This window comes from Drosophila santomea, chromosome 2R, assembly GCF_016746245.2.
Source record: "Drosophila santomea strain STO CAGO 1482 chromosome 2R, Prin_Dsan_1.1, whole genome shotgun sequence".
Classification (NCBI taxonomy): domain Eukaryota; kingdom Metazoa; phylum Arthropoda; class Insecta; order Diptera; family Drosophilidae; genus Drosophila; species Drosophila santomea.
This window is the reverse complement of record NC_053017.2, coordinates 12,294,955-12,320,380: the sequence shown is the minus strand read 5'-3', so window position 1 is coordinate 12,320,380 and position 25,426 is coordinate 12,294,955. Positions and strand designations below refer to the sequence as shown.

Sequence of the window (25,426 nt, the reverse complement as noted above, 5' to 3'; positions counted from 1 at the left end):
TTAACGCTCAACGCAGTTCTAGAAGACCCACATCTTTGGGTCGCAAAGCTGCTCGACAACATAAACGGCGACCTTTGACTGCCACAGACGATGGTCGAGAGGGGGGGGATGGTGTGATGGGCTGGTGGGTTGTGGGCTGAGTGGGTGAAGCTTTTCTATTCATTTGGCCCGACGACTGGGCGCTCTGCGTTGATTTCCGTTTGCTGCATGTAAGAGTGCAACTTGAGCCGGCACTTGCACTCACTTGAGAGTGTGTGTGGGTGGCTGTGTGGTGAGCGTGTGTCTGTGTGTGTGTGGAAAACTAAACTGTTGCCATGTGACAAGTGGCAGCTTGACGACAACAACAACAGCAACAGCTACAGCAGCAGCAGCAGCAGCAGCAGCAACTGCTACAGCAACATCAACGTCAGCATCAATGACGCTCGGTGCGCACTTTGCCGCAAACAAAACGGGGCAGCAACATGCACCTGCTGCCGCAGCAGAAACAGCAGCAGCAAAGCCCGGGGATCGAGGATGCATGGGGCAGGAAGCGAGTGGAAGAAAAATGACGAGGACCATGAGAAGGACTTGACTCACTGTTGTTGTTTCAAGTTAAAAACTGTAGAAAGCGCACTCAAAAATTGCCACAAAAAGGCAGCAAGAGGAGCGGCAAGAGCAGCAAGTGCAGCAGCAAAAGCAGTCACCCATTTTAGCACTCAAGTAATGAGTCGCCGTCTAGTGCTGTTTAACCCATGCCACCGAACTCGGCAGACAGTTGCAGTCAAGGGGGTTAAGTGTTGGAATTTAATACACAATGCAGGCAGTCACCTGTGCGAATGTTTATTGAACCCGTGCCGTCGATGTTGAACCCAAAGAGTGCGCAAGGCGCATGAAAGCCAAGGAATAGAATCATTTAACACGAAAATCCGATTATGAAGCTCGTACGGGCAAAGTCAATATCCTTGTATTTATTGAGTGGAGAGAAAAATATACCACTTCGATTTGGTGAATTGTCAATGCAGCAACAATTGAAAATCATTTGAAGCCTTTCAAACGACACACAAAAGAAATTGATTTCACTTCTTCATTTTCTCTTCATCGTTTTTTGCCATCGCACTGCCTCTTGGTTGCCATGAGATTTGATTTAAATTTACACCAGGACTTGGCAGCATTGACGTCATCACAATGGTGACATCTTGGTCAACGGCTCTGAATGAAATATGCATGGCGAAAAGGGACACCCTCAGTATCGTAAAGATATTTATATACAATTGAACATTCCTCAAGGACATGGCTCAAAAGCTGAGGCGTTCGCCCCGATAAGTAGGCAATAAAAAGCATGCATAAGTGTCCCAGGTTGCCAGTTCAAAAGGATATGGTAACCTGCTCGAGAATAATGAGCTCTCCACCCGCTCAAAAAAGTCGCCGACCCACCTTTGACCCCGTTTGGATACTGGATACATTGGGGGTCACTTCCAGCACATTAACCCTCAAACTGGCTTAACTAATTCTCTTTCGACTCGGCAATTCAATTAGCAGTAAGTCCCATGGACACACACACGCTCACAAACATATAAAAAAGGACGTTTTAATCGAATTTATGTGGCACAAAACGGAAAGGGGAAGAGTTAATAGTTCTGCCTTTGGGGCAACAAAAGGCTTACCTCAAGCCAGCTAGATAGTCAAGCAGCCAGCCGTGGGCGGATTTATCTATTCTATTTTGTAATTTTTAATTTCACAACTAATGCGATTATTCACGGCTGACGGACCAGGCTGGCAATAAAAATGGCCAGTGTGTAAGCCACGTTTAACACTCGGTTTATTTTTAGTTAGCCAAACGCTTTCTCTTCCATTCGCCCTTCACATCCTCTGAAAATACGCCAAAACTATTCGCACACGAGCTGGCTCTAAGCTCCAACTTTAAGCCCTCCGATTGCTGCCAAAAAAAAAAATAAAATGGACCAGCGATTTTATACGAAGATTTGGCACCCTTTTGTAAGCGAAAAATGGAATTAAATAAATAATAAAAGTTGTAAAAATACCTGAAAAGCAACAGAGGAACAACTTTTGGACTACGAAAAAAGATTTAATAATGAATTTCAATCTTTCATCCTATTTACTAAAGGTTCTACATAAAATCAAGGACTTTTTCTATGTTTAAATACGAATTGCAATCCTTAGCAAAGAGTTATTAGCAGTACTTAACTACAAGTGCTAGACGCTTTAAACTTTTTATATGGATCTTCTGAACTATTTCGCGTGTAGGCTCATTTGCTTGGGTGGGAAATTGCAAGCAAATGCAGTGAGGCGTGGAAATCGCACGGAAAGCTATGAAAAAATGGCGAAAGTCCAGCATAAACAGAACTCATCTGGGAGTCAAGCCGTATTCATTGTCGCCGAGACTGCGAATTAAAGCACTGCGGCGTGCCCATTCTCGGTTATGAGCGCTTAAGGTCGTCCATCCCACGCTTAACATTTAATTAAAAATTTTGTAATTACCGCCGGGGAAGTGGGTTTGCTCCGCTTCGCTTTTCACTTCGCTTTGCCGCTGGCCAAAGATGCAGCTGTCTCGCAGCGAGGAGCTCCTTTTGCTCCGTGGCCCTTGCATCTACCATCTACCAGGATGTGAACCCACTTCCGCGACTTTGTTTGTCTTGGAGGAGAGCTTCACAGCCCAGTGGTTTCGAGTACGGCTCCTAGCTGGCAATGCTATGAACTTGGCAGCTGACTCGGAATGGAGCTGCTCTCCATTTCGACCTAATTGATAAATGTAAGCTACTTAGTGGTTCTATATCCCCAAACCAACGTGGCAAACCTGGTCATTGTCGTTAGCAAGCTTCAGGATTTCGTTCATTAATTTGTTGCAATGTCTTGGCGCAGTCAAAGTCCTGGCTCAGTTGCAAAAGATGTTTCGGTTATGCTATTGCTACCCCACCGTCTTTCCCTCGCATTTTACGCATTTTTCGAGAAATTCCATTGTGTTGCTGCACGTGCCAAAATGTATTTGGGCGCACTTTTGTGGGTGGGCGTGGCATCAAAGTGCATGCAAAATACGTGACATGCATATTGAAGTCACTTACTATTATATTTATTTTTATTACGCAAAGCAGCCAGAACTTTTTACACATATTTTTCCACTAGTTTTCCTTTTGTTGTGGCAACTTTTCCCGCAAGGTATCAGCGGCAACAGCTGAAAAAAGAGGGGAAAAGTGGGAAATGAAACTTCGCCAGCTCCTCCTGACATGTTTAATAAATGGCAGTAGCTGTCGGAGAAAAGTCAGAGTTTTTGTTTTAACCTTCATGGAAACTTAACAAAAGTGAAGATTCAATACCTCTTTTTATTTGGGCTCATTAAATTTGAAAAAGTTTAAAAATTCAATACAACCATTAGGCAAAAATAATGCCAAATTTATGGAATCCTATTAAATCTGATTTCTATTTGAACATTCACATTCCCATGCTGCATGTTGACCTGTGAATTATGCAACTGCTTATCGAACCAAAAACATTTCATAGGACTAATTACCATTAAAACCAAGGTCCAACGAAATCAAATTTCGCCACAAAAAAATGAAAGCCATAACAGCGAAAACATGTTTCATGAAAATGCGAAATTTTCATTCAGCCTCAAAAATTGATGGGCTGAGAAATAGGAAAATAGCATCGCAATTATGCAGCAGGACTTGACAGGAATAGAAGCGACAGGCCGGGTCAGCCGAGGACACAGTTTAGCACCTAGCTATGACCATAAAAATTTGTAATTTTCCCCAACACATATTTCCTTTTTGGCAACCGTCCAAAGTATGCAGCGTGAAAAGAAAGAGGGCCAAAAAAAATTGTGTTCAGGCCGTAAATAACCAAAGTAAACAACGCGACAAGCGGTTTGGCGGAGAAGGAGGTCGCTGGCAAAAGAGCAGACAAAGTCCAGGCCGCAAAAGCCAAAACTCACTGCGAATGTGAATGTGAATGTGAATATTCTTGGAATTTTCATTTGTTGTCTACAGTTGCATGGGGTTGCATAGTTAGGAATGTCTTTTCTCCAAATAAAAAAAAAAATACAGAAAAAAACTATAGCCAAACCAAACCAAACCATTGCAAACTAAAACCCCATTCCCTCCCACTGTCAACGCAATTTGTCGCTTTGTGTTGCTCCTGCCGCTGCAGTTGTCGCTTCATTTTTGCAACAAAAGTGTTGCAAAATATGTTGACAGGAAATGTTATGCGAATTTCACTGCGTACAAAATGAAATTTACGTGAAACTTTACCCTGTGTGTGTGTATTTAGTTGTGCCGGAAAAGCTTTGGTGGCCGGCCTTTAAAAATTTTGTAAAAGTAAATAATTGCCAATTCAAATCAATCGCTGGGCTGGCGATGCTTAATGCAAGTTGTTTCACTTCCGAGTTTTGAGACTCAATTAAATGCACGACAGACAGATCGCATACCCATCGGGCTCATATTGTATCCAGTAACCAGTTGCCCGCAATTAATTAGCTAACTAGATACAGATAAGCTAGTTGCCATAAATTACCCGCCAGCCGGTCTGTATAAAATTCAGAACCGCTTTTCTGCGGGTAACAGTTTATCGTGAGGTGCTACTGTGCTAGGAAAACCCATGTCCATATTTATCTTGAAGCAGATTCTGCGAATTGTTAGATAATGTTCAGGGTAGGGCTACTATGCATCTTGGCCTGCAGCGTGGTCTCTATACAGGTAATCAATCCTGAGAAATGTTCCAAATGGCAGTTATTGGAAAGTATGATTTTTATTACAGAGTTTCTCACTGCTGGAGGAAACATACGTGTCGGATTGTCTGGCCAGCAATAACATCAGCCATGCTGAGTTCCAAGAACTGATAGATCGCAGCTCCGAAGAGGATGATCTCGAGAACACCGAGTGGAGATACAAATGTTTAATCCACTGCCTAGCGGAGAAGGGAAGTCTGCTGGACTCCAATGGCTATTTGGATGTGGAACGAATCGATCAACTTGAGCCCGTGAGTGATGAACTGCGAGCGATACTCTACGACTGCAAGAAAGTCTACGACCAGGAGGAAGACTTGTGCGAATATGCGTTTAGGATGGTGATTTGTGTTACGGATAGCTTCGAGAGCGATGAAGTCACCGAAGCGATGAAAAATACGAACAAATTAAACGAATAATCGAGCGAAAACTGGTCAAGCAACTTAAACGCAATTGTTTAAGGCCAGTGGGAAATTCACAATCAACTGTTTAGTTTCATTTCTACAATGTTCATCTACAGACTTGTGTTTATTGCGCCTCTAATATTACTGCTCAGCTTGGCTAAGGTGGGATTGATATTTACATATATTTTTGCCTAAGCTTTTGGCTTATTTGTGACAAATTTTATAGGCTCGCCACCCCTTTGACATATTTCATTGGAACTGGAAAGACTTTCAGGAGTGTCTACAAGTTAATAATATTACAATAGGGGAATATGAGAAATACGCGCGACTTGAGACTCTGGATTATCTGCTCAACGAAAAAGTCGACTTGAGGTACAAGTGCAATATTAAATGCCAGCTAGAACGAGATTCAACGAAATGGTTGAATGCCCAAGGTAAAATGGATTTGGATTTGATGAATACCACCATTGATGCATCGAAATCCATCACCAAATGCATGAAGAAGGCTTCCGAAGAACCTTGTGCCTACAGTTTTAGACTGGTGATGTGTGCATTTAAAGCCGGCCATCCCGTGATTGATTCGGAATAAGTGTCAATTATTTACAATAAATATGTGGAAGCAAGCAAATTACTACTATTTTCACATATAACTCACAAGAATGTGTCTATTTGAAACGAATGATTTGTAGAGTTTATAGACTAACCAAAATTAAACGGCAATTGTTATTAGAGCTCTGTTAACTCAACGAGTAATTAGTTTTAAGTGAAACAAAAAATTTTCGCATATATGATCTTAAATTATGTGTACATAAAACCGAGGAAAAATATTGACGCTTGCCCAACTAATTATTGATTTATAATTTCACAAACTATTTATACACATGCATAATGTATATAAAAACAGGTCTTTCAACTTGTTGCAATTGTTTTAAATAAGTGGGAAAACCGATCTGAATCAGTTCAGTCTGAAGCTAACAATGTTCATCACTAGACTTGCCATTTTTGTGCTTCTTATCGTTTCGATTAGTCAAGCCAGGGTTAGATACACAAACTTAATATTAATCGATTTAAACATTAAATACCTTTTAGGAAAACCAACCCTTTGACTTCTTCGAAGGAACCTTTGGTGATTTTACTGATTGTCTAAGAATCAATAACATTACCATTGAGGAGTATGAAAAGTTTGACGATAGCAATAATTTGGATAATGTCCTCAGGGAAAATGTCGAACTGAAGTACAAGTGCAACATCAAGTGTCAACTGGAAAGAGAGCCAACCAAATGGCTGAATGCTCGAGGTGAATTCGATTTGAAGGCAATGAAAGCAACCAGTAAGGCAGCGGAATCGATATCAAAGTGCATGGAAAAGGCTCCCAAGGAATCCTGCGCCTACGTCTATAAATTGGTCATATGTGCATTCAAGGCTGGACATCCCGTCATCAAATTTGAATCATATGACCACATACCAGAGGAAACCGCAGGACCAGCAGCAGAACATCAGGATTATCTGGATGATTTGGATACCCTTGATTTATAAATAACAAAACAGTGTCGCCATAGTCACTACCATATATAATTTTAATTTGCGGGCTCATTAGCATAATTCATTAAAATTGCACGAGGCGTGCCGCAGGGCGCTGAAATCAAATCAAACCGATGCGAATGGAATTCAATTAATTGCTTTGACCTGAAAACACGCAGCAGGTTAACACATAACAATAATAATTGATTCGTTGCAAATCAGGTAGATTCCTTACCATCTGATAGCGTGAGTTGAAACTTGTCATATTTCTCAGGACTTGCCTCTTGATTTGTGTGTGTTTGTGTTTGTGCGATTTTTTTTTTGTCGTTGCCGAGCAGGAAAAAACATTTTCCCCCACACAATGCGATTCCGTTACAGTTTTCCACGGGGCGTATGAGTGTTTATTTGTGTGCGACTTTTTGTCGCTTTCCTTTGTGCCGGCAGGCGAATGCAACGGAAGTTGTCATGTTGCATTGTTGCAGCTGCTGTTGATGCCGCTGCCATTGTTATTTCGTGAGTATGGGGCTACGGGGCTTGGGGGATCGGGGATCAGGGCTAGGCATGGCCTGAAAGAAAAGACGAACGTGCAACGCCCACACACTTGACTGGTCCGCTCTGCCACCTCTCGGCTTTCGATTGTCAGCTCAACTTAACGCCCGTCGCCGAGGGGCGTGGCACATTAGTGGCAACAGCACGGCGATACAGCAGCAACAACAACAACAACAAATACGAAAATAAAGCGGAGAACAGAAAAACCAGCGAATACATGATTGTCAACACGCACACTCCCAACGACCGGGGCAGCGACAACACGGCGTATGAGTAATATGTCTGGCTGCCTCGCTGGCGGTGCTGCCTGCACCATGTCAACATGCAAAACAACAATGGGGCGGAAGTGCATTGTAAACGTACCGAAAGCGAACACTGCGCCCCCAAAATTGCCACCCACATATATACCGCCTGGAATTCCCACCTCTCGATGGGTGAGTGCAATTATAATTTGGTAAATCGACGGAAGTTCGGATAAACATACGCAAAACGTTTGCCAGCTCTGGCCGACAAGGATGAAAAAGACGAACATGGTTCAAGCCGCAGGCCAATGAGTTTTTGCCTTGATGGTGGGAACACCTGAAAATATTTGGTAGAAACTTGTACTTGTATATTTAAAAACATAGGAAAATACTTAAAATGAAGTGAAAATGTATCAAATATATATGGAACTTAACGTAGCTGAGCTTAAATACAGGGTTAAATAAAATAATAAAAAAACGAGTCGAAATTTATCTTTATCATTTACCATATAAAATACGTTTAGCTAACTGATTTAGAAATTTTTTTTTTTTTGTACATAAGTACTTTAAAAACTAGTTTATTTCTTTATTTTTCTATTCTGTCTTTAGTTTACAAAAATGTACGCTTCTTGCTCATATTTTTGCGATCCTATCAATAGCAGTTGCTGCTTAAAGTTGAGACCCCATCCCCACATGCTCGCCGTGCAAAAAGCAATCTAATCATACCCACAACACCCAGGACACCAGCACACATGCCAGAAATTAAATTCAACGGGCAAACTTACACTGAGCTGCATACTTCAGCAACTGCCAATAAAGTGCTTGGCGTGAAGCAGCCCAGCGAAAAAAGCACTGGAAAAACAGCGAGGAAAACTTATACTACCTCTTCTCCGCCTTCAGCTTATGCCGCGCTACACTTTCTGTTGCTTCGAATGCGCTTATCAAAAGACACACACGGCACTGACATGCATCCAAAAAAAAATTTTGAAGGGGATTCGAATGGAGTGGGAGTGGAAAAGCAAAGAGTCGGAAAGGCGACGAAGCGGGGCGCTTAAGTTTTCCACTTCTTTCTTTTTTTTTTAGCTGCGTCTTTACGTTGGGGGAAAGCGGGTAAGGACCCTTTGCAAGTTCTGCATATGACTGCAGACACGTCTTGAAGACCCCGCGACACTCATCCCCAAACCTTCCCACACAAGTGAAGGGTGTAGGTGTGCGAGAGTAAGTTGATTTATGCCACTTTATATACTCAGCATGCGTATGGGTATGCGTACACACAAAGAAAAAAAACCTATCTTACATGATATTGCAAATAGTTATTATGTTGTAAAATACAGAAAAAGCCTAAGAATTTTCATCAAATATGTCAAATAAATTATTATTACTTTTAAATAATCTATAAAGATTCTACTTAGAAGCATAGGTAGAAAGATATTTGAACAGCACACTTTCATACACCTTAATGTTTTATTTGAAATTTAAATTATCTTCAAATCCACATTACATCTTTCTTCGAGTCAGCCCTATATATTTCTTTCAGTGTCGGTTTGAGGGCGAGTGTGTGCACACGCTGCATAAATGATTTATGGGCAACTCTCGCGACAGTTTCGTTTCGCTTTCGTTTGCAGAGTGCAACAAAGGAGCCGCGGAGACGCAGATAGCCAGAATGGAAACTGTCGCATAATAAATAATTATAATTGTATTTTTCTTTCCGTCTTCCCGGTTGGTTTTGCACGGCTCTTTGTCTTTTGGCTTTATCCTCGTAGGTGCCACGCGCATTAATAAACTTTATAAATATTTAAGTTGAGTGGAGCGAGGTGACAGTGAGTGGAAGTGCTGGTAATTGAAACCGCCGCAGATGTTGCCCAGATCTCTTCCGAGGTCGGACTACTGATAATGGGTCAATAGAGAAAGGAGGGGCCAATCTGAAGAGACTCCGTATATTTCGACCGCTTTCCCTTGGGCCGGGTAAATGCTTGGCAAACTCGATAGTGGGTCAAAGAGACAACGGAGGAACAGCCCAACTTCCGGCAACTTCAAAGTTTGAGCTTCCTGCTAAGCCACCCAAAAATCGTAGCTTCCTCAGTTGGCCTTTTTCTGTATTGTCATGAAAGCGAAATGCGCCGACAGGAAACGGGAAGTGCGGCTCATGCAACATTTATGAAGGGTCCACACTCCAGGTCCCCCTTAAGAGAAGGACAAAAACTAACAATGGATCGCCCCCGAAACAAAAAGATACAGCAGAGAAGTTGACGCGTAAAAATTGTCACAAAGTGTAAATAGAAAATGAAATTGAAATGCCTCGCCCGAGATTTAATTAAATTTCTGCCCGCTCGACGAGACAAACAACGAGTGGCCAAAAATTGCCCACAAATACCCAGCACACATAGACTCGTAAATAAAAATAAAATTTGTCTATGCACTTGTGTGTGTGTGTGTTGGACTGGTATAAATATTTGAAAAATCTTCGCACATAAATAATTTCATTTAAATTGCATACATAATTTGCAGTAGGCAAATCGGTAAATATTTCAATATCATCGGCTATGAAAAGGATTTTCTCCACACTGACTGTGCCAATCAACAAACAACTTTTGTTCGACGACTTTGAATGCATCCATCTCGGCCAACAAACGAATTTCTTGTGGCACTCGAAGTTTGCATTTTCTGTCATTGAATGCTGATATCAAATGAATTCGTTTATTTGTTAAATTTGATTTCTCGAGTATTAAATTCTAAGAAAATCTGGTCGAACAAGTACGAAAGTTAGCAGTAAAAGTACGTGCAGTAAAATATAAAATAAATATGTGGAGAATGTGAAAGTAAAAAGCTACGACCAGGATGTTTAAATAAAATCTATATTTTCGTTTATTGTATTCAATTTGTAGTTACCATTAAGCATACAAATTGAAGGAAACTGTTTGATGGTGTTTTGTATTCTTATACAGTATTCGGAAACGAAAATAAATGCAAACTATTGACCGCGTTCAGCGTCTAACTTAAATATGCCTTTTGAACGAAGCTTGATAAATTGAGCAATCCGTTTCTATGAATTTAATATGCTTGCGGCCTCGCCACGGGCACGGAATATTAAATAAAAACCAATAAACGTTAAAAGCCTTTGCAGTGGGCTGTGGGCCGTGGCCATAAGCCACCTGCCAAACCAGGTCGACCAAAACCACGATCCTCCACCGATGGTGCCCAACCACCCAACCAGCTCCCCCTCCTTCCTCGATGTACCGATTCCCCTTCGAGGCTGGCCATGCGCCCGATTAAATGCATTTAAATGTGTTTTCATCATAATTATGCATATGCAAACATGACTCGACCAGTGGCCACTCTATCGTTGAATATATATATATCCTCCCTGCTCATTCGACTGCCTATAGCGACCATGGCCATTGGCATATGTCCTGGGTTTTCCGGCAGCTTAAGTGCTTTAATGGCTTTAATTATGTTGCATGCAATTATTGTCCATGTCCCGGCAAGAATGATCTTCATCATCGGCTTAATAATGATGCCGTTCGTGCTGCTGTTCAGAAGCTCCTCGCCACGACCAAAATGCAGCAAAAATTATATAATTAATATATGAAAAGCGAAATGGATGAAGCTCCTCAATTCCGCCACCACCACCAGACCACCACACCATCACCACACCACCATCGTTTTCGCCCTGATGTACGTTTATGTAGGAAGAGGAAAGCAGATGCTGCGCGCTTTGCTTTTGAGCATAAAATTCAATCGCTAAATTATGCAAATATTCCGCAACTGCGACAATCGGTTGGCGCACGTTACGTATACGCAATGGCGGACGGATGAGTGTGGTTGTTTGCATGCGTAAAGAGGTCGCCGAGTTCATCGATGACGATTTTACTGCAATTCCGCTTCCGCCAACCGATTTTTGGCGCAGATGCAAGAAAGGCCCAAAAAACCGAGGGAATGAGGTGTGCATATATATAGACGTACAATGCCAGCGGAGTCCAACTGAACAACAAGAACGAAAACAAAAAAAATGTTGCCTTTTTCTTTGGAACTTTATACCCTTTTCCACAGAAGTACAATGGTATATTCCCATGCTATATATAGTAAAGCTGTTGAAAAGCATGCAGTAAACATAATTAATTGTATATCCAGTTTACAAAAAAATCATTGCATACTTTTAAGCATATTGAACTCGACGCAGACTAATGGGTATTGATTCGTTGAAAGCTGTTGAGGATACCATTTTTTTTTTTTGGTGATTTTTTCGCCACCTCTCCGTTTTGCGTAGCCGTCAGTTTTTGGCGTCGCCCAGCAATTTTATTTCGGCGACGTGACAAACGCAATCAGCGTCAGTCATATGTGTAAAAATGTTTTCCGCTTTAAGCGTGTATCTGCGTTTTCCATGGAAATTGAATGCCTATAGTACGCAGTCACCAGCCAAGGGAAATAACTTCAGCTTTGGTGACCAAAAGAGTGTCCTTAACTGTAACTGTTAACTGGTAACCACCTTGACTAGCCCCGATCCGGTGCCCCTCATTAGGTTTGCCATTCATCCGAAACCTAATTTGCAGCTCGCCAAACTAACAAAAAATCCATTTACTCTTTGCCTCCATTTGCTACTGCTGCTTTTGCTTTTGCCACGCAGAAACTATTTTCAAGTCCTGGCTTTTTGGACTGCCTGCCATTTGGCCGCAGGAGTCGCACATTGAGTTAATTAAAGTTGTACATGGTAGGCGCAATCAAGATGAGAACAAAAAACACATGTGGCCGTCTCAGTGTATGTGTATGGGTGTGAATGTGTGCGCTAGTGTGTGCATGTGAGTGTGTGTGTGTGTGTGTGTGTGGGCAAGGGAAAAGGCCAAAACAAATTGCCAAAGTCAGAGAAGCAACGTAGAACTTTTTTTGAGGGCTGAGAGCAAATGGCAATTTATAAAATCCTTTGAAGTGTCGAAAATCAGTAATTGTAGTCAAAGTGCAAATTGATTGCCCGCCTCTCTCCCTCACTGACTCCCTCTCTCTCTCTATTACCACTCTTTCTCTCTTTCTATCCCTCTGACACACACTTACACATGTATACGTCCTCCCTCTCGCTCCCTCTCGAGCCGAAAAATCAGTGTGGCAGACATGTTTTATTGAGTGTAATTTGTAGTTGCAAATTAATGGCCGCACTTCACTTTTAATTAAAATGCATCAAGAAGAGAACTAGAACAAGGCAGCCAAGGGACAGCATGAAAAAGTGTGCGATTGTTTGGCCCAAGAACAAAATTAGCTTTTAATAAAATTCCCTGGCTGGCTACATATGGAATATAAGGTTCGGGTTACTTTGTTTTTTGCTCATGAAGAATAAACAAAGTAATATATTTTCGAAGATTTTTCTCTTTTAATGGATTTAAAGTAAGGAAGTGTACAAGTTTATATAAATTCATTTACATAATGCACCATAAAATGTAATACCATTTAATATCATTCTGAGGAAACTAACGTAATTGAAGACTTTCACACAGAGAAGTGCCGTGAGTATAAGCCCCTTTTTCATTCCATTTAAAGGACCTCCGTTCGATATCTGAGTCGTTTCAACTTTTCCAAGATTCCCGCGAGAACGCCTGCACTTAATTCCGACCACGTCAATTTCCCTTCATCAACTCCTTTGACGCCTGTTGCACGAACGGGCCGTTAAAGGATGCAACTGCGTCGAAGTTTTGAATAAATTTTCGCCATTTGCCGCCGGCAACAGCGGGAACAACAAGGCATCTCGATTGTGCTCTTTCCAACGCCGCAAGGACGCGGATGCGGATGGGGATGCGGATGAGGATGCGGATGGGGATGCGGATGGTGGCGTGGCATCATCAATTTTGGTTTTCGAGACTCATCAATAAAACATAACAGCAGCAAATGGAGACACATGCGACAATGCACATGCTGGAGTCCAAGGGATATGGATACTGATGCGTCAAGGACCCGGCTCTTGATTCCCTCTGCAGCTGCTGCAAGTGCTCAGATAAAAGCTTCGTCACTTGATTTGGTCAACAAGTTTTGCCTTGCTGCTACAAAAAAAAAAGGTTGAAATTGAAATTTTTAGTTTCACTGAATATATTTTGAAGAGGCCTTTTCCTAACAGGTGAGTTTTTCCGTAAGGAAACCATTTTCCTGGCCCAGAAACCATTTAACATCTTTGTCACTATCTCACGGATCTCACCTCGCATATGACCTCCTTCAGTTTGCTAACGTATGTTTGTTGGCACTTGGCAACGTTAAATGGTGTTCCGAATTGGAGTTTGCCAACAAAATATTACTTACATTCAAACCCACATTCAAGGAAATTAAATTCTGCAAAAATGTGTACTTCTAAAATCCAATCCTATTTCAAGGGAAGCCACTTAAATTGAATTACAGAGTCTATAAATGGAATACATGCAAGCGACTGTTGGGTATTTAAAGAAAAACCTGGCAAGCAAAAGTATGATCTCCTTCACACCCGTAGGTCAAACCAACCATCTTGTCCCTGTTCCAGAAACATTGGCCTCCGCCCAGAAAACTTTCTCGACTCTAAGCAGCGGAATTGTATCTTTATTTCCACTCGTGCTTTATATCTCAGTCCATGATGATGTTCACTATGGGTATGTGCATCAGCTTAACGACGAATCCAATCAAACCCATCATAAGGAATCCCACGCCAATGGCAAGGCTAATGCGCTGAAACTCCTGACGATCTGGTTTTGAGCAGCGCCTGTAGAACCGCAGCGAGTTCTTATAGAAATCCGAGGACGGAAGAAATAGCATCAGCAGATCCTTAATCTGGTGCCTGATGCCTTTCACAGATTTGCACCTCAAATCGGGTAAGAATTTGCAGATACCCCTGGCGATTAAATAGATGAGCTGAAAGCTGAGGTAGTATCTTATAGCATAGCTACCTCTTGGCATTTTTGATCTTGTATCTGCGGCGACGAGAAAATATTTGCTCCATTTTAAGATTCGCTTGTTTTGTGCCTGACATCGTTTGTCCGAGCGTTCGAACTAATTCGAAAGGCCTGTTGAGATCGACTTGAAATTCAGTCCTAATAATTGGCAGCTGTTGTGCCGAACATAGCCGCCAGCATTGTTAGCACATGCAAAATGTGTAGCAACTTGAAATGGAAAATACTGCCCGGTTTACACACATAATCAAACTTTACGCAAATTGTTTGCCAGCTCTGGACACACAAAAGTACGAACATTTTCGACTAGTTTTCCTACTCCAACTGAACAGACAGAGAGATTGTCTGTCGAGGAGTAGGAGTGCGATGGGTGGTGGGTGGTGGTTGGTGGATGGGAACTTAAATGCTGCAATTTGTTTCACTGCCGAATCGTTGCTGTCTTCACTTGAAGCTTAACTAAATGCAGAGGGAGCCAGTCTGCAAATTCTCCAGCTCCAGCTCTAAGCCAAAAATTGCCCCCTTTCTGGCTTGCCGTCCCACTTCCTCCTGCATCTATCTCTATCCATCTCGGTGCGTGGAGAGGTGGTGTTGTTGCTACGATTTGACAGCCTTGGCTTCAGAGATCCCCAGGACAATTCACTGCAAAATTGGTAGACAAAACTGTGCCACAACGGGCTCCGGTCGGACTGCTCTTCGGCTCAACCAAGTATATAATTACACTGCTATGAAATGCAGTGAAATCAAAGTGTCGGTATAATGAATAAAACAGCAAAATTGCTTTAATTTGTTTGCTGATTGGAATGCAGCTTATGGTGCATATGTGTAGTAATATAAAAAAAACTCAATGAATTTTTTAAAAATCAATTCAAATAAAACTCTATATCATTCATTACATCTCCCTGTGTAAGCTTTCGGATATGAATGTGGCATAGCCATCGCTTGTGCGCCTGTGTTTGTGGATATTTATGATGGTGTGCGTGCTTGCCGTTTCAGGCATTGCCATTGAGATTGAAAAATGTTAAAAATTGCTTTTAAATGCCGCAAAATACAATTTATTATTCAACAGAGGCAAACGCCAAACACTGAGCACAATGTGCGCCCAGGGAGTGGGCGTGCACAGCCTCCCCTTTTTCAGGGATTGTTGTGGTAAAGAGGGGGTCAGGGGGGGGTGGCGGGGCATGACCAGTGTGCGTAGGAAAGCTCAACAGTGCCGACTGCTTGGTTGTAAATTTAAATAAAGCCCACTTACACACACACACACAGAGAGACGTTTGTGTTACTGCAGTTGTTTTGTTTATTACGCATACGCACTGTGCGCCGTCCATTGAAGTTGGTCATGAAGCGCAACGAGGCTTGCGGACTTTCTGCGCCCCTCCCCCTTTGATTACCCCGATTTCGGGATCAGCTGTAGGAGATTTTAAGGCCGCACTTTAAGAGTCAACACCACAAGGATATCGAACCGTTCAATTTACGCGCTTCACGCTCCCCACTTCACAATCAAACTATAAATTTCCCACGCAAATTCGTCTCATTTCATTTATAATCCAAGAGCAGTTAACACACTTTTGTGTAGGACTAATTGTGGATTAGAAACGGCATCTTGGTTGGTAATTTTTTATTATTATTTTTTTTTTTTTGGGTTTTGCTTTTTCTGTTTGCGGTGGCACTTGAACAATTTTCCATGTGCTCCAAAAACTTTGGCAATAAAATTTGTTTCAAATTGCTTTCGAAAAGGGACATCGAGGGATGGGCGGGGGTAAGGAGGACGAGGACGAGGAAGATGGCCAGCACATCCGGCGTATTCTCTCTCCATAGAGCAGCAAAGTTGTCAGCCGGCGAATGACCAAAGTGCACCCAGAGGGCCAAAATAAATATCAAATATATTGAGAGGGCGAGGCAGTCGCGCAAAAGTTAATTACATTGTGTTAACCAACCGGGTGGGCCTGGGTTGGGTTTTGGGCCAAGGCCTAATTTTGTAATTCTCTTTCTGAATCATTTAACCATGAAATTGCCTGCCCTGCCACGCCCACCGCCGGCCAGCCCATTCCTGGAAAGGACTAACCAAATGATAACCCACAACGCATTTGCTCCTCATGGATGTCAGTTCAAATGTGCAAAATTGGCCTTTCAACTGCCAGTGCCACGCCCCCTTATCATAGTCCTTCCATCAGAACGCCTTCACACTCGCTTTTCCGCCCATCACTCCCTCACTGCCCCCATCCCCTTCTCCAATCCATTTCAATTGGCCCTGGGGCAGCACCGCCATGTTGACAGCTGGCACGCAATTTATAATGAAAAGTTTCAACTCGCACATTTTGGATTGCGGGCCTCACCTATTCCGATTCGAATATCACCCCGATTCGTGTTCATTTCGTATTTAGAAAATCACATTTTTAAACAAATTGATGCAATTATAGGAGGCAACGTATTACTTGTGGGAGTTTAGTTCGCATGCATTAAGAAAGGGTCTGACTCTCTGATTAATTTTCAGTGTCTTTTGATGTGTATAAGCGGCTTTCGCCCGAGGCCCTTGTTGCCAAAATGGCAACAGTAAAAAAATTAATTAAGTTTCAACAACTCTTAATCAAACAGAGATGGAAGGAAGCTGTGCGCAAAGTCTTACACTACGAAACAAACTTGAAACTTTTGTTCTGGAACGCTCTGTATCGTATATGGGCTACATATCAAATGGATATGGCGGCGTTTTGGGCCAAACCGAAAACGTATCCAGGGATAGAAACCATCATAAAGATATAAAACCTGCGCAATGATTGCCAAAAACGGGGGACCCACAGCCATTACCAATTTTTGTGCTTAACGCTTCAGCGAGCAAATCACTGGCACAGACAGATAGACATGGCATAGAGATACGGATTCGGTTAGAGATGCAGATGCAGATACAGATACATTTACAGATTCGCATACGAGTATATGGAGGCAGTGGCAGTGGCAGTGGCAGTGGCAGTGGCAGAGTCATAGTTTTAGTTCCGTTTGCCGTCCCTCTACTTATTCCATCAGCATGTCATCATGGCAAATCAGAGGACATGCAACATTGCATAAAGATTTGTCACAGCTCAGGCTCCTAGTTTTCCACCCGGGAAAAATGGCAGGCAGGCAGGCTGCTGGCAGCACAACAACCGATGGAAAACTTTTTCAGCCCAGGAAGTGAATGGAGAATGGGTGGCTTGAGTGGGTTGGGTAGCTCGGGTGGCCACGACTCAAATCACATTTTCGCATGCTCAAATAGGACAAACTGTGCTGAGGACCCGGATGCGAATGTGGATGTGCGGATGCCGAATCCTGAGCAACTTGCTGCAAATTCAATTTCGTCTAGCTCGATTGCATTGCGGCACATTGCTTGAAATTCAACTGGAACTGGAACTCGAACTCGAACTCAAACTCAAACTGAAACTCCACTGCTTTCAACTCCAGTCCCATCGATTCGCATTGCATTTCAATATATAAATATTTATACACAAGCGAATTTGTGCACAGCTGAGCTGCCACGGCTGCCCCCATCACAATACACTGCGAGATTTGGTCGCGATAAACGTGGCAAATTCCCAGGGCATTGCTGGTCGATTTTTCACAGTGCAAGTGCTGCTATAATGAAGATATATGAAGCAGTTGCGATTCTCCTTTCACGAACCCCCGGAAGAGTAATGGTCATGTTGTCCCACCGATGTAGCTGCATCTGCTGTTCGAGCTTCCCGGAATCGTTTAGTTTCACATTGGCCATGGTATCTGGTACCTAGTAACGGGTATCTGGTATTTGGTATCCTCGTTCTCTGGGGCATTGCCTAATATCCTTTATTACAAGCTCCACCACAATGGCTTTTGATGGCTGCCTTTCGCTGTATAAATCATGGCTAAGCCCTTATGACATATGCTAAAATTTAATTCCCTACCACCAGAAAAGCCCATCCGTTTTGTTTGGGCAACGTGTGACAAAATGATTAAATGGTTAGCCGGAATAAGGGGCTTCCAGCCATCCGCTTTGGGCCATTGTTGCGGCCATGACGTGGCGAAATTGCTGATGATGTTAACGATGCGATTAGATGAGTGGGTATTTTCCCCAAATTCAGCGTGTGTGCCAAGACTCAACCTGTGGCAGTCCCTCAAAAGTGGCAAAGGCAAAGTGCTTCGCCAAAGTTTAGCGAAATTTGAATATTTAATGGGTATAATTTGTGCCCGATTTCTAAGCCATTAGCGAGTTGCTAAGATGTTTGTAGACTGTGCGTTGGTGGAAAGAAAAATGTGTGTGTGCGCTTTAGAAAGTTTCTTGCGAAGATTAACCCAACATCAAGTGTCATTAAATCGACCACAAAACAGACTCGAATTAAATTTAATATTGGTTTGAGCCTGCTTTATTTCCGCTTCAGCCACATGTGCACTACACTGAAGTGCAATTTGTGGTGCACTTAACCAATTCATATGCTAATTATGGGCTATAAATTTGCTGCCTGGCCGTAAATCGTTCAGCTTGCCGCTACTTTATGTGCTCATAAAAAACACTAGACTCTACTATGGTCGCCTCTTGCCTCCTTATTGGTAAAGTTTTTCCAGGTGCTGCTGCGGCCCAAACTATATAGACAGACAATTTCCTTATGAAATGAAAATAAACATGACATTTCTGGGTTTATGTACTTTTGCAGCTGTGTCTTCGACTTGCCTACGGCGGCTCCTTCTGCTGCTCCTACTGCTGCTCCTCCTAGTTTCTCCGGCATCTGGCGACTAGGCCAAAGGCCCAAAACCACGGAGAATCCGAGAGCATCCGTGCTACCCGCTCAGCTAACATGGCTATGACTGCTATAAAATGTCATCTTTTATTATGGCAAAGGCTCAACTGGCGCAGACTGCGCCTAGACCGAGGCGGAATCAGAGATGTTCGTCCTCCTCCTCCTTCGGGGCCCCGGAATAGTGGCAAACAATGCCACTGCCTCGTTCCTCGTCCCCCAATCCTCCAATCCTCCGACCACGCCTCTAAATGTCTCTGGCTTTATATCCAGTTTACACGCTTCGCTACACATTTTCCCGCATACAGAGACAGAGAGAGGCAGAGATAGAAAGAGAGAGGGGGATAGGGACGGGGCGATATGGCAAGCCAAGTCTCATGCTGCGAGTTTCATTTCCGGTGCGACATTTTGTTACAAAACTTTATTTTCAATTTGTGCACATATTACACCCAGCATGCCACGCCCTCTCCACTCTTAACGCCCCCAACCGATCAGCTGCTGCTGGCCCACTTATCCAGCTATCCAGCTATCTGGCTATCTGGCTTTTGTTTTTATTTTTAGTGAAATTGTTCTATTTTTGCGATGGCAATTGTCTTGGCCAGCCGGAGATCCGCAAAGCTGCAAGTGTCCGTGTCCAGGTCCGTGTCTACTTATCATCTTCGGGGTTGCACTGGGTTCCAGCTCTGGGTTTTCACCCCGTGGCTCTGGGGCTGTTGATTATTATTACAAGCATTATGACCGGATTTCATTGGGCTGGGAATGATTCGGGCAATGGGTGTAGGGATGGGGACATGGACAATGTCCTGTCCATGTCGGTGCCAGCTGCTCGTAATGAAATTAGTTTGTCACTCGTCCACGAATGCCAAGGATTCCCGCTGCAAATCCCTGCGTCCTCACATCCCTTCCTGCAGTTTATGATTGAAGCTGGAGGCGGGAAAAGTGTCTTCATCAGCAGCTGAGCGCTTTTCTTTTATTTTTTTTTGATTGCTTTTGCTTTGAGGTCAAGTGCATTTATTTCATCATTGTGCTTATAAAATTAAATTTTGCAGAAACAAAAGGAATAGGAATATTCCACTTCTTAGATACAAAGTACCAGGATTTAATTGTATTTTCCTTTCCTTTGGGATGACCAACATTTAGGCAACACAAAGCGGCTTATGAAATAAATAAGCAAAACACACTTAGGACAAAAGGCCTTCTTGGAAATTGGCTAGTTACTAGTTACTAGGGAATTAATTAATATATTTTGGCACCCACATCAAAACAGCATGTCAAAACTAATTTGCGCCTGAAAAAAGAGATGATTAAAAATTAACGAGATTGAGTTTTTTGGGATTTTTGGAAGTAGAACAGTTCCCTAGCATGCCATCAACCAACCAACCGGATGATGAGCTCACGTAATCAATCAACTTTGATTACGTTCAAGAGGCATAGGCATATGACCCTCATAAGAAGGCCAATCCAACCGTTTTCCCGCTTTTCCGTTTTTCCGTTTTTTGTTTTCCCTTTTGGAGGGACAGTAGGCTCCAGCTGATTATCGTCAGTTGGCTGGCAATGTTTTTCGGCGCCCAGGAAAGACAAAAATCAATATGTCTTGATGTCTGATAAAAGTGAAATAAATTGCATGGCCCGCAAAGGGAAAGTGTCAAATGACCAGGATTGCTCACACACACATTGAGTTGAGCAAATGAAAAGTGAAGATGTATGATGAGGCCAAAAACTAGTGATCAATCGGCTAGCTGAGCCCAGTTTTCCCTCCATCTTTAAGCAATCGGAATGTGCCGTCTCGGCTTTCCTTTTTATATACATATACTACTTTTTCCATTCAAGACCACCTTTAATGCGGGACAATAAATACGCTCTTAAAAGATAAATAAATCCCCAACACTGGCACCAATCACTGTCAAAGACCAAGACCAAGACCAAGACCAAGGACCAAGGACCAGGAGTCCTAACCGCATTTCACCCTAGGCAGGATAAGCAGCTTAGCCTCGAGAACGCACCTATGGCACAAGTTTAAAGTCAACAACAGCAACAGTAGGGGGAAAACACCGTCGGGAAAGCCGCAAGTGGAAAAAAGATACCAGAAAGGCGGAATTTTTCCGAGTCTCGTTCAGGTGAAGCGTAAATTACCAATGATCGGGAAAGCCGCAATGGAATGAGACAAACGAGAGCAAAGACCACGGATAAGAAGGAAAGCCACGACTGCAGTCACATTGGCCGAGTGAAAAAAAACCTCAAAGAGTTAAAGGACATCGGGATTGGGCAAGACCAAGTGCAACAATATGCCATATGCCAACCGGAGCAACCAAAATTTAATTAACTGACCTGTCAAAGTGTTCACCAACTTTAAATGCTAACTGCAAGCTGTATTATTCACCTCAAATTAAAAGTCGGACAGTTTTTGAGAGCCTTATCCCCCAACTTTGCATGCTTGAATAGATAATGTGGAGGGAAGTGTAACTAGTAGCAAAGTAAAGTTCTGAAAAATGGACCTTAAAAATTAAGTATGCATTTATTAACGCATTTGCATTGTTTCTTAACTCAGCAGAAAACTGAATTATTTTTAAGTAAGTAAGGTAGTAGTTTGTAAGTTTCTTTAAACACTTTTGAGCCTTAAATTGTTATAACCTTTTATTTATAACATTAAAGCGATATATTGTTCTTTATTAACAAGTTTCATTCCCAGTTTTGTGCGCGAGCTTAAAATAATTTAAATAAATCGCTGTGAAGGAAGCGCATTTAGTTCTTTTCCGCATTTTCTCATAAATTTCCCTGCAGATACACCCACTTCACATACTCTCACATGCAGTACACTCAACTTGGCCGCTCTGCCATGTCGCGAACTTTTATTAACTTGGCTCGTTTGCAGTTGCCCTTTTGCAGCTTGTTTGCACTCGAGCTTTATTGGAAAACGGACAGAGGCGGGGGTGTGTCTACTGGCGGCTCATTAACTGTGATTCGGTTCTGCTGGCGTCGCGGATACAATTGAAAACCAAAAATCTCATTTTGAATGCAATCGAATGATGGAATCGGCTTTTTCGAATTGCCCGGCTTATCAGCGATTGGCCAAACAAAAAAGAGTGGCTTCATTAAAACGCAAATATCAAATTTGCAACAATCATTCGGCGTCTACACGCGAATTTCATGTGTACATTGTGCCCTCCAATCAAGAGTTGGGTTTCAATTGCAGCCGCAATTACGCTAAACAAAATTACGTATTTGTAAAATAACAAAATGAAGAGTCGGAGCCGCGCATTCGCGTTTGTGTGAATTTTCCCCTCACCGCAGATATAAATTTGACTGATTTTCATCATCGAGGCCAGCGAAAAAAATAAAAATAAGGGGATAAAATTCAATTGATTGGCTGGGCAACAAAAACGAATGCGAAACTCCATAATTCCAAATGCTTTTAATGGTTAAATGCTAGAATCCCCGAAAATGATACATTCATTTTTGGCAAATATGCGGCAGCTCGCACAACAATTTTGTGAACCGCAATTGGCCAAATGGAGTTTACATAAATATTAAATTCGTCTTTCCGGTTGAATCAATCCCGCTGAACAGTGCCCACTTGTTTGGCAACATCGCCGCATCGGCCATGCATGCTCAACAGTCCCCATTAGCAGCTTTCCAGGATAACTACCAAACTAACTACCAACAACAACAAAAAAATGTTGGGGGATGCGCACTACATGGCTAAGCACTCGGCATACACACTGGTTTAAGCAGTCCTCCAGCTGCATTCGCATCCTGGCCAAGCCCGTCTTTTTTGACCAGAACCAGAACAATGGCCAGGACTCCGGAGCACCTCCTGTCCTGTACCCTGCACCGAGTGGCACATGCATAAAGCGCCCAAAGGACTTCCCCACCAAGTTGCAGCCACAGTTTCCCCTCCCGTTCTATCTGCGCATAAAGCAACACTTTTCCAATTTCCGGCTATGCGAAGCGGCGGGAGTGCAGCCAAAATCGGAGCAGGGAACTGAAATAGCAGCGGCCAAGAAACAGAATGTATGGCCATTTAGCCAGCTGCATTGTAATAATTTCAGAGCTGACAGCGTGATTCAGATATGCGATGCAATCTGAGCTTAGCAATTACAAAATCAAATCAATAACTAAGTAACCTGCTGAATATAGTACTTATCGGTTTGTAAGCAAACTCTTTGAACTAGGTATATAATTTAGCTTCGAACTGATATACATGCACTAACTAAAAAAAAGATAATCCTTAGATATTTTGTTTTAAATATATATATATTTTTTCTATATTATAGAAAACTTGCGATGAGAATGCGTGACTGCACCACGCCATCGCTGTTTTAATGCCCATTTTGGCTCTTTTGTTGGCCAATGGCCGGCGTGGGGCATAATTCACATTGCGCACGAATTCATGGCCAGGATCGCAGTGGAGCTCATTATTAATGAGCTCAGCTATCGAAAATGCGTGTGCACCCTTTTTTGCAGGCCCACATCCTGGGTATGGCGATGATGCTAAGGATGCCAAGGATGCGAACGATGATGAGGATGGTGGTTGATGGTGTTGCTGATGGTGATGGCGATGGCGACTTTCTAACAATATGCAGCACTCTAATGAGCAGCCGCTTGAGCATAAGGAAGCGAGGATTCCGCGGAAGAGACGAGGCATTCCACTACTTGTGGTAATGGTGCCTCTGCCACTGGAACGCTTGTAAAGTTGTCGAGTAATTAATTTGTTCAATGGCATGCTGGAGGTGTAAGCGAAACCATTTAAAGTTGACGACGCCAACGACGCCGACACTTGAGAATTCGAAAGCAACTACAAAGCGGCAAAGTCCTCAAGGGTTCGCAACCAGGAACGCCACAGGGATATGGGGAAACTAATACTAGTGTATGCCCGGCGGAGTATGTATCCGGCTACGTGGAGTTCCGAGATGTGCTAGAGGAGTTTATAGTGTGGTAAAGTAGTGGGGAAATGTGGTATTTTCTCAGACTTGAAATTTAAGAAAGCGATTACTCAACTTTTTAGTATAATGGATATGCAGTAGTCGTTTGTATTCAAAAGCTGTTTCCTTTTCGATGTCATAATTTATACTATTTAGATAAAGGATAAAATACCTCGTGCCAAAGCGAAACTCCACATCTCTTACTTTTTGTACAATGTAGCTAGCACTTAATTAAAGCGAATACTTGATGAACCACCCTCGCAGTATCTAGTGCTCATGCCCCCATGCCCGTGTGCGTGTGAAATCGGAAGTGGATGCCAGATCCACGCCCCAAGTAACTTCCCCACCCTGGTCCTGTCCTGAGTGGAACATCTCCGAGTCGCAGTCACTGGAGTTTCCTCGGCTGGGCGACAGGTGCTTCCGCATTTGAATGTCAACGGAAACCGCAACGGTACAACTTAGATAAACGTTTGCTCTTTAAATATGTGTGCAATGGCAAAAGGAGCCTTGGCTGCTTGGGTGGTTGGGTGGTTGGGTGGTGTTTGGAATTGGGGGGGCAAGTAGAATTGGGGAGGGGGGTGATGTTGAGAAGGGAATGTCTAAGGGAAACTGTCCCCGTGTTTGAGCAACTGAACTTATGTGTAAAGCTGGAGCTACATGCGAAGTGGTTGTGGTCCGTGAAATGGGAGCACACACATATATTGGATGGAGCATCCGATGGGTAGCAAGTGTGAGCTATGACAGGTGTATGCTTGGATAGATCTTGGCTTGGCTTATTGCTTACTCTCCAGATGTACACGAACATACGAACATGGGCGAAGGAGTGATAAGGTGTTTGCTCTTGCCGGAGCTCAGTAAAATTGATTATGGGAAATTGAGATGGATAAGCAAAGACTGTGTCGATGGGACAGCTATTGAGATAACCTCAGAAACATAATGTTTTCACTTTGAGTGCACTTAAAGCCGAAAATATTAATGGAAAATGCTGTTATATACACTTATAACTGAAAAATGCAAGTAACAAAAGCCAAAATGTTAGGAATTATTATTAACATCATTAGAAATCAGTAATCTAACTATCCATTATGATTTTGGTTGATAAGCAAACATGGGATATTAATTATAATGCCCCGTGGAAAACGCACAAATGTGAAATATGAAATTTTCATGTGAAGGAACATTCGCGTATATATGCTCGGCATAAAAAAAGGCTTATTGGTAACTTTTACGAATATTAAATTCGGCATTTGCGACAAGTTGATCCATCACAAAAAGCATTACACGCTCTCAGCAATGTACACCAAATTATTCAGAAAAATATTGTATCAGCCCGCTGATTAAATTATGCCAAACTGATGAATGGAATTCCTGCAGCGACAATCCCTTTTTACCTTTTTTGCTGTTGGCTTTTGGCACGCAACATTGACAGTTTCCAAAACAAA

At 42.7% G+C, this 25,426-nt stretch overlaps 4 protein-coding genes across 4 annotated transcripts; 3 read left to right on the top strand and 1 right to left on the bottom strand.

Annotated features, from left to right (window-relative positions):
• The first annotated feature begins 4,542 nt into the window (after positions 1–4,542).
• Positions 4,543–5,202, top strand: LOC120446424 (general odorant-binding protein 57c). Its single transcript, XM_039627386.1, has 2 exons — positions 4,543–4,688; positions 4,750–5,202. Exons 1-2 carry the CDS (start codon positions 4,635–4,637, stop codon positions 5,134–5,136), a joined length of 441 nt encoding a protein of 146 aa, XP_039483320.1. The 5' UTR covers positions 4,543–4,634; the 3' UTR covers positions 5,137–5,202.
• LOC120446425 (general odorant-binding protein 57b) lies at positions 5,142–5,952 on the top strand. The gene is made up of 2 exons (XM_039627387.1): positions 5,142–5,283; positions 5,348–5,952. The coding sequence occupies exons 1-2, from the start codon at positions 5,224–5,226 to the stop codon at positions 5,708–5,710; spliced, it is 423 nt and encodes a 140-aa protein (XP_039483321.1). The 5' UTR covers positions 5,142–5,223; the 3' UTR covers positions 5,711–5,952.
• Positions 5,953–6,070: 118 nt separating this feature from the next.
• On the top strand, positions 6,071–6,777 carry LOC120446423 (general odorant-binding protein 57a). Its single transcript, XM_039627385.1, has 2 exons — positions 6,071–6,158; positions 6,211–6,777. Exons 1-2 carry the CDS (start codon positions 6,099–6,101, stop codon positions 6,655–6,657), a joined length of 507 nt encoding a protein of 168 aa, XP_039483319.1. The 5' UTR covers positions 6,071–6,098; the 3' UTR covers positions 6,658–6,777.
• A 7,184-nt stretch (positions 6,778–13,961) lies between these two features.
• LOC120445929 (protein transport protein Sec61 subunit gamma) lies at positions 13,962–14,461 on the bottom strand. The gene is made up of 2 exons (XM_039626590.1): positions 14,324–14,461; positions 13,962–14,268 (listed from the first exon to the last, which is right to left on the bottom strand). The coding sequence occupies exons 1-2, from the start codon at positions 14,404–14,406 to the stop codon at positions 14,004–14,006; spliced, it is 348 nt and encodes a 115-aa protein (XP_039482524.1). The 5' UTR covers positions 14,407–14,461; the 3' UTR covers positions 13,962–14,003.
• Positions 14,462–25,426: the final 10,965 nt, after the last annotated feature.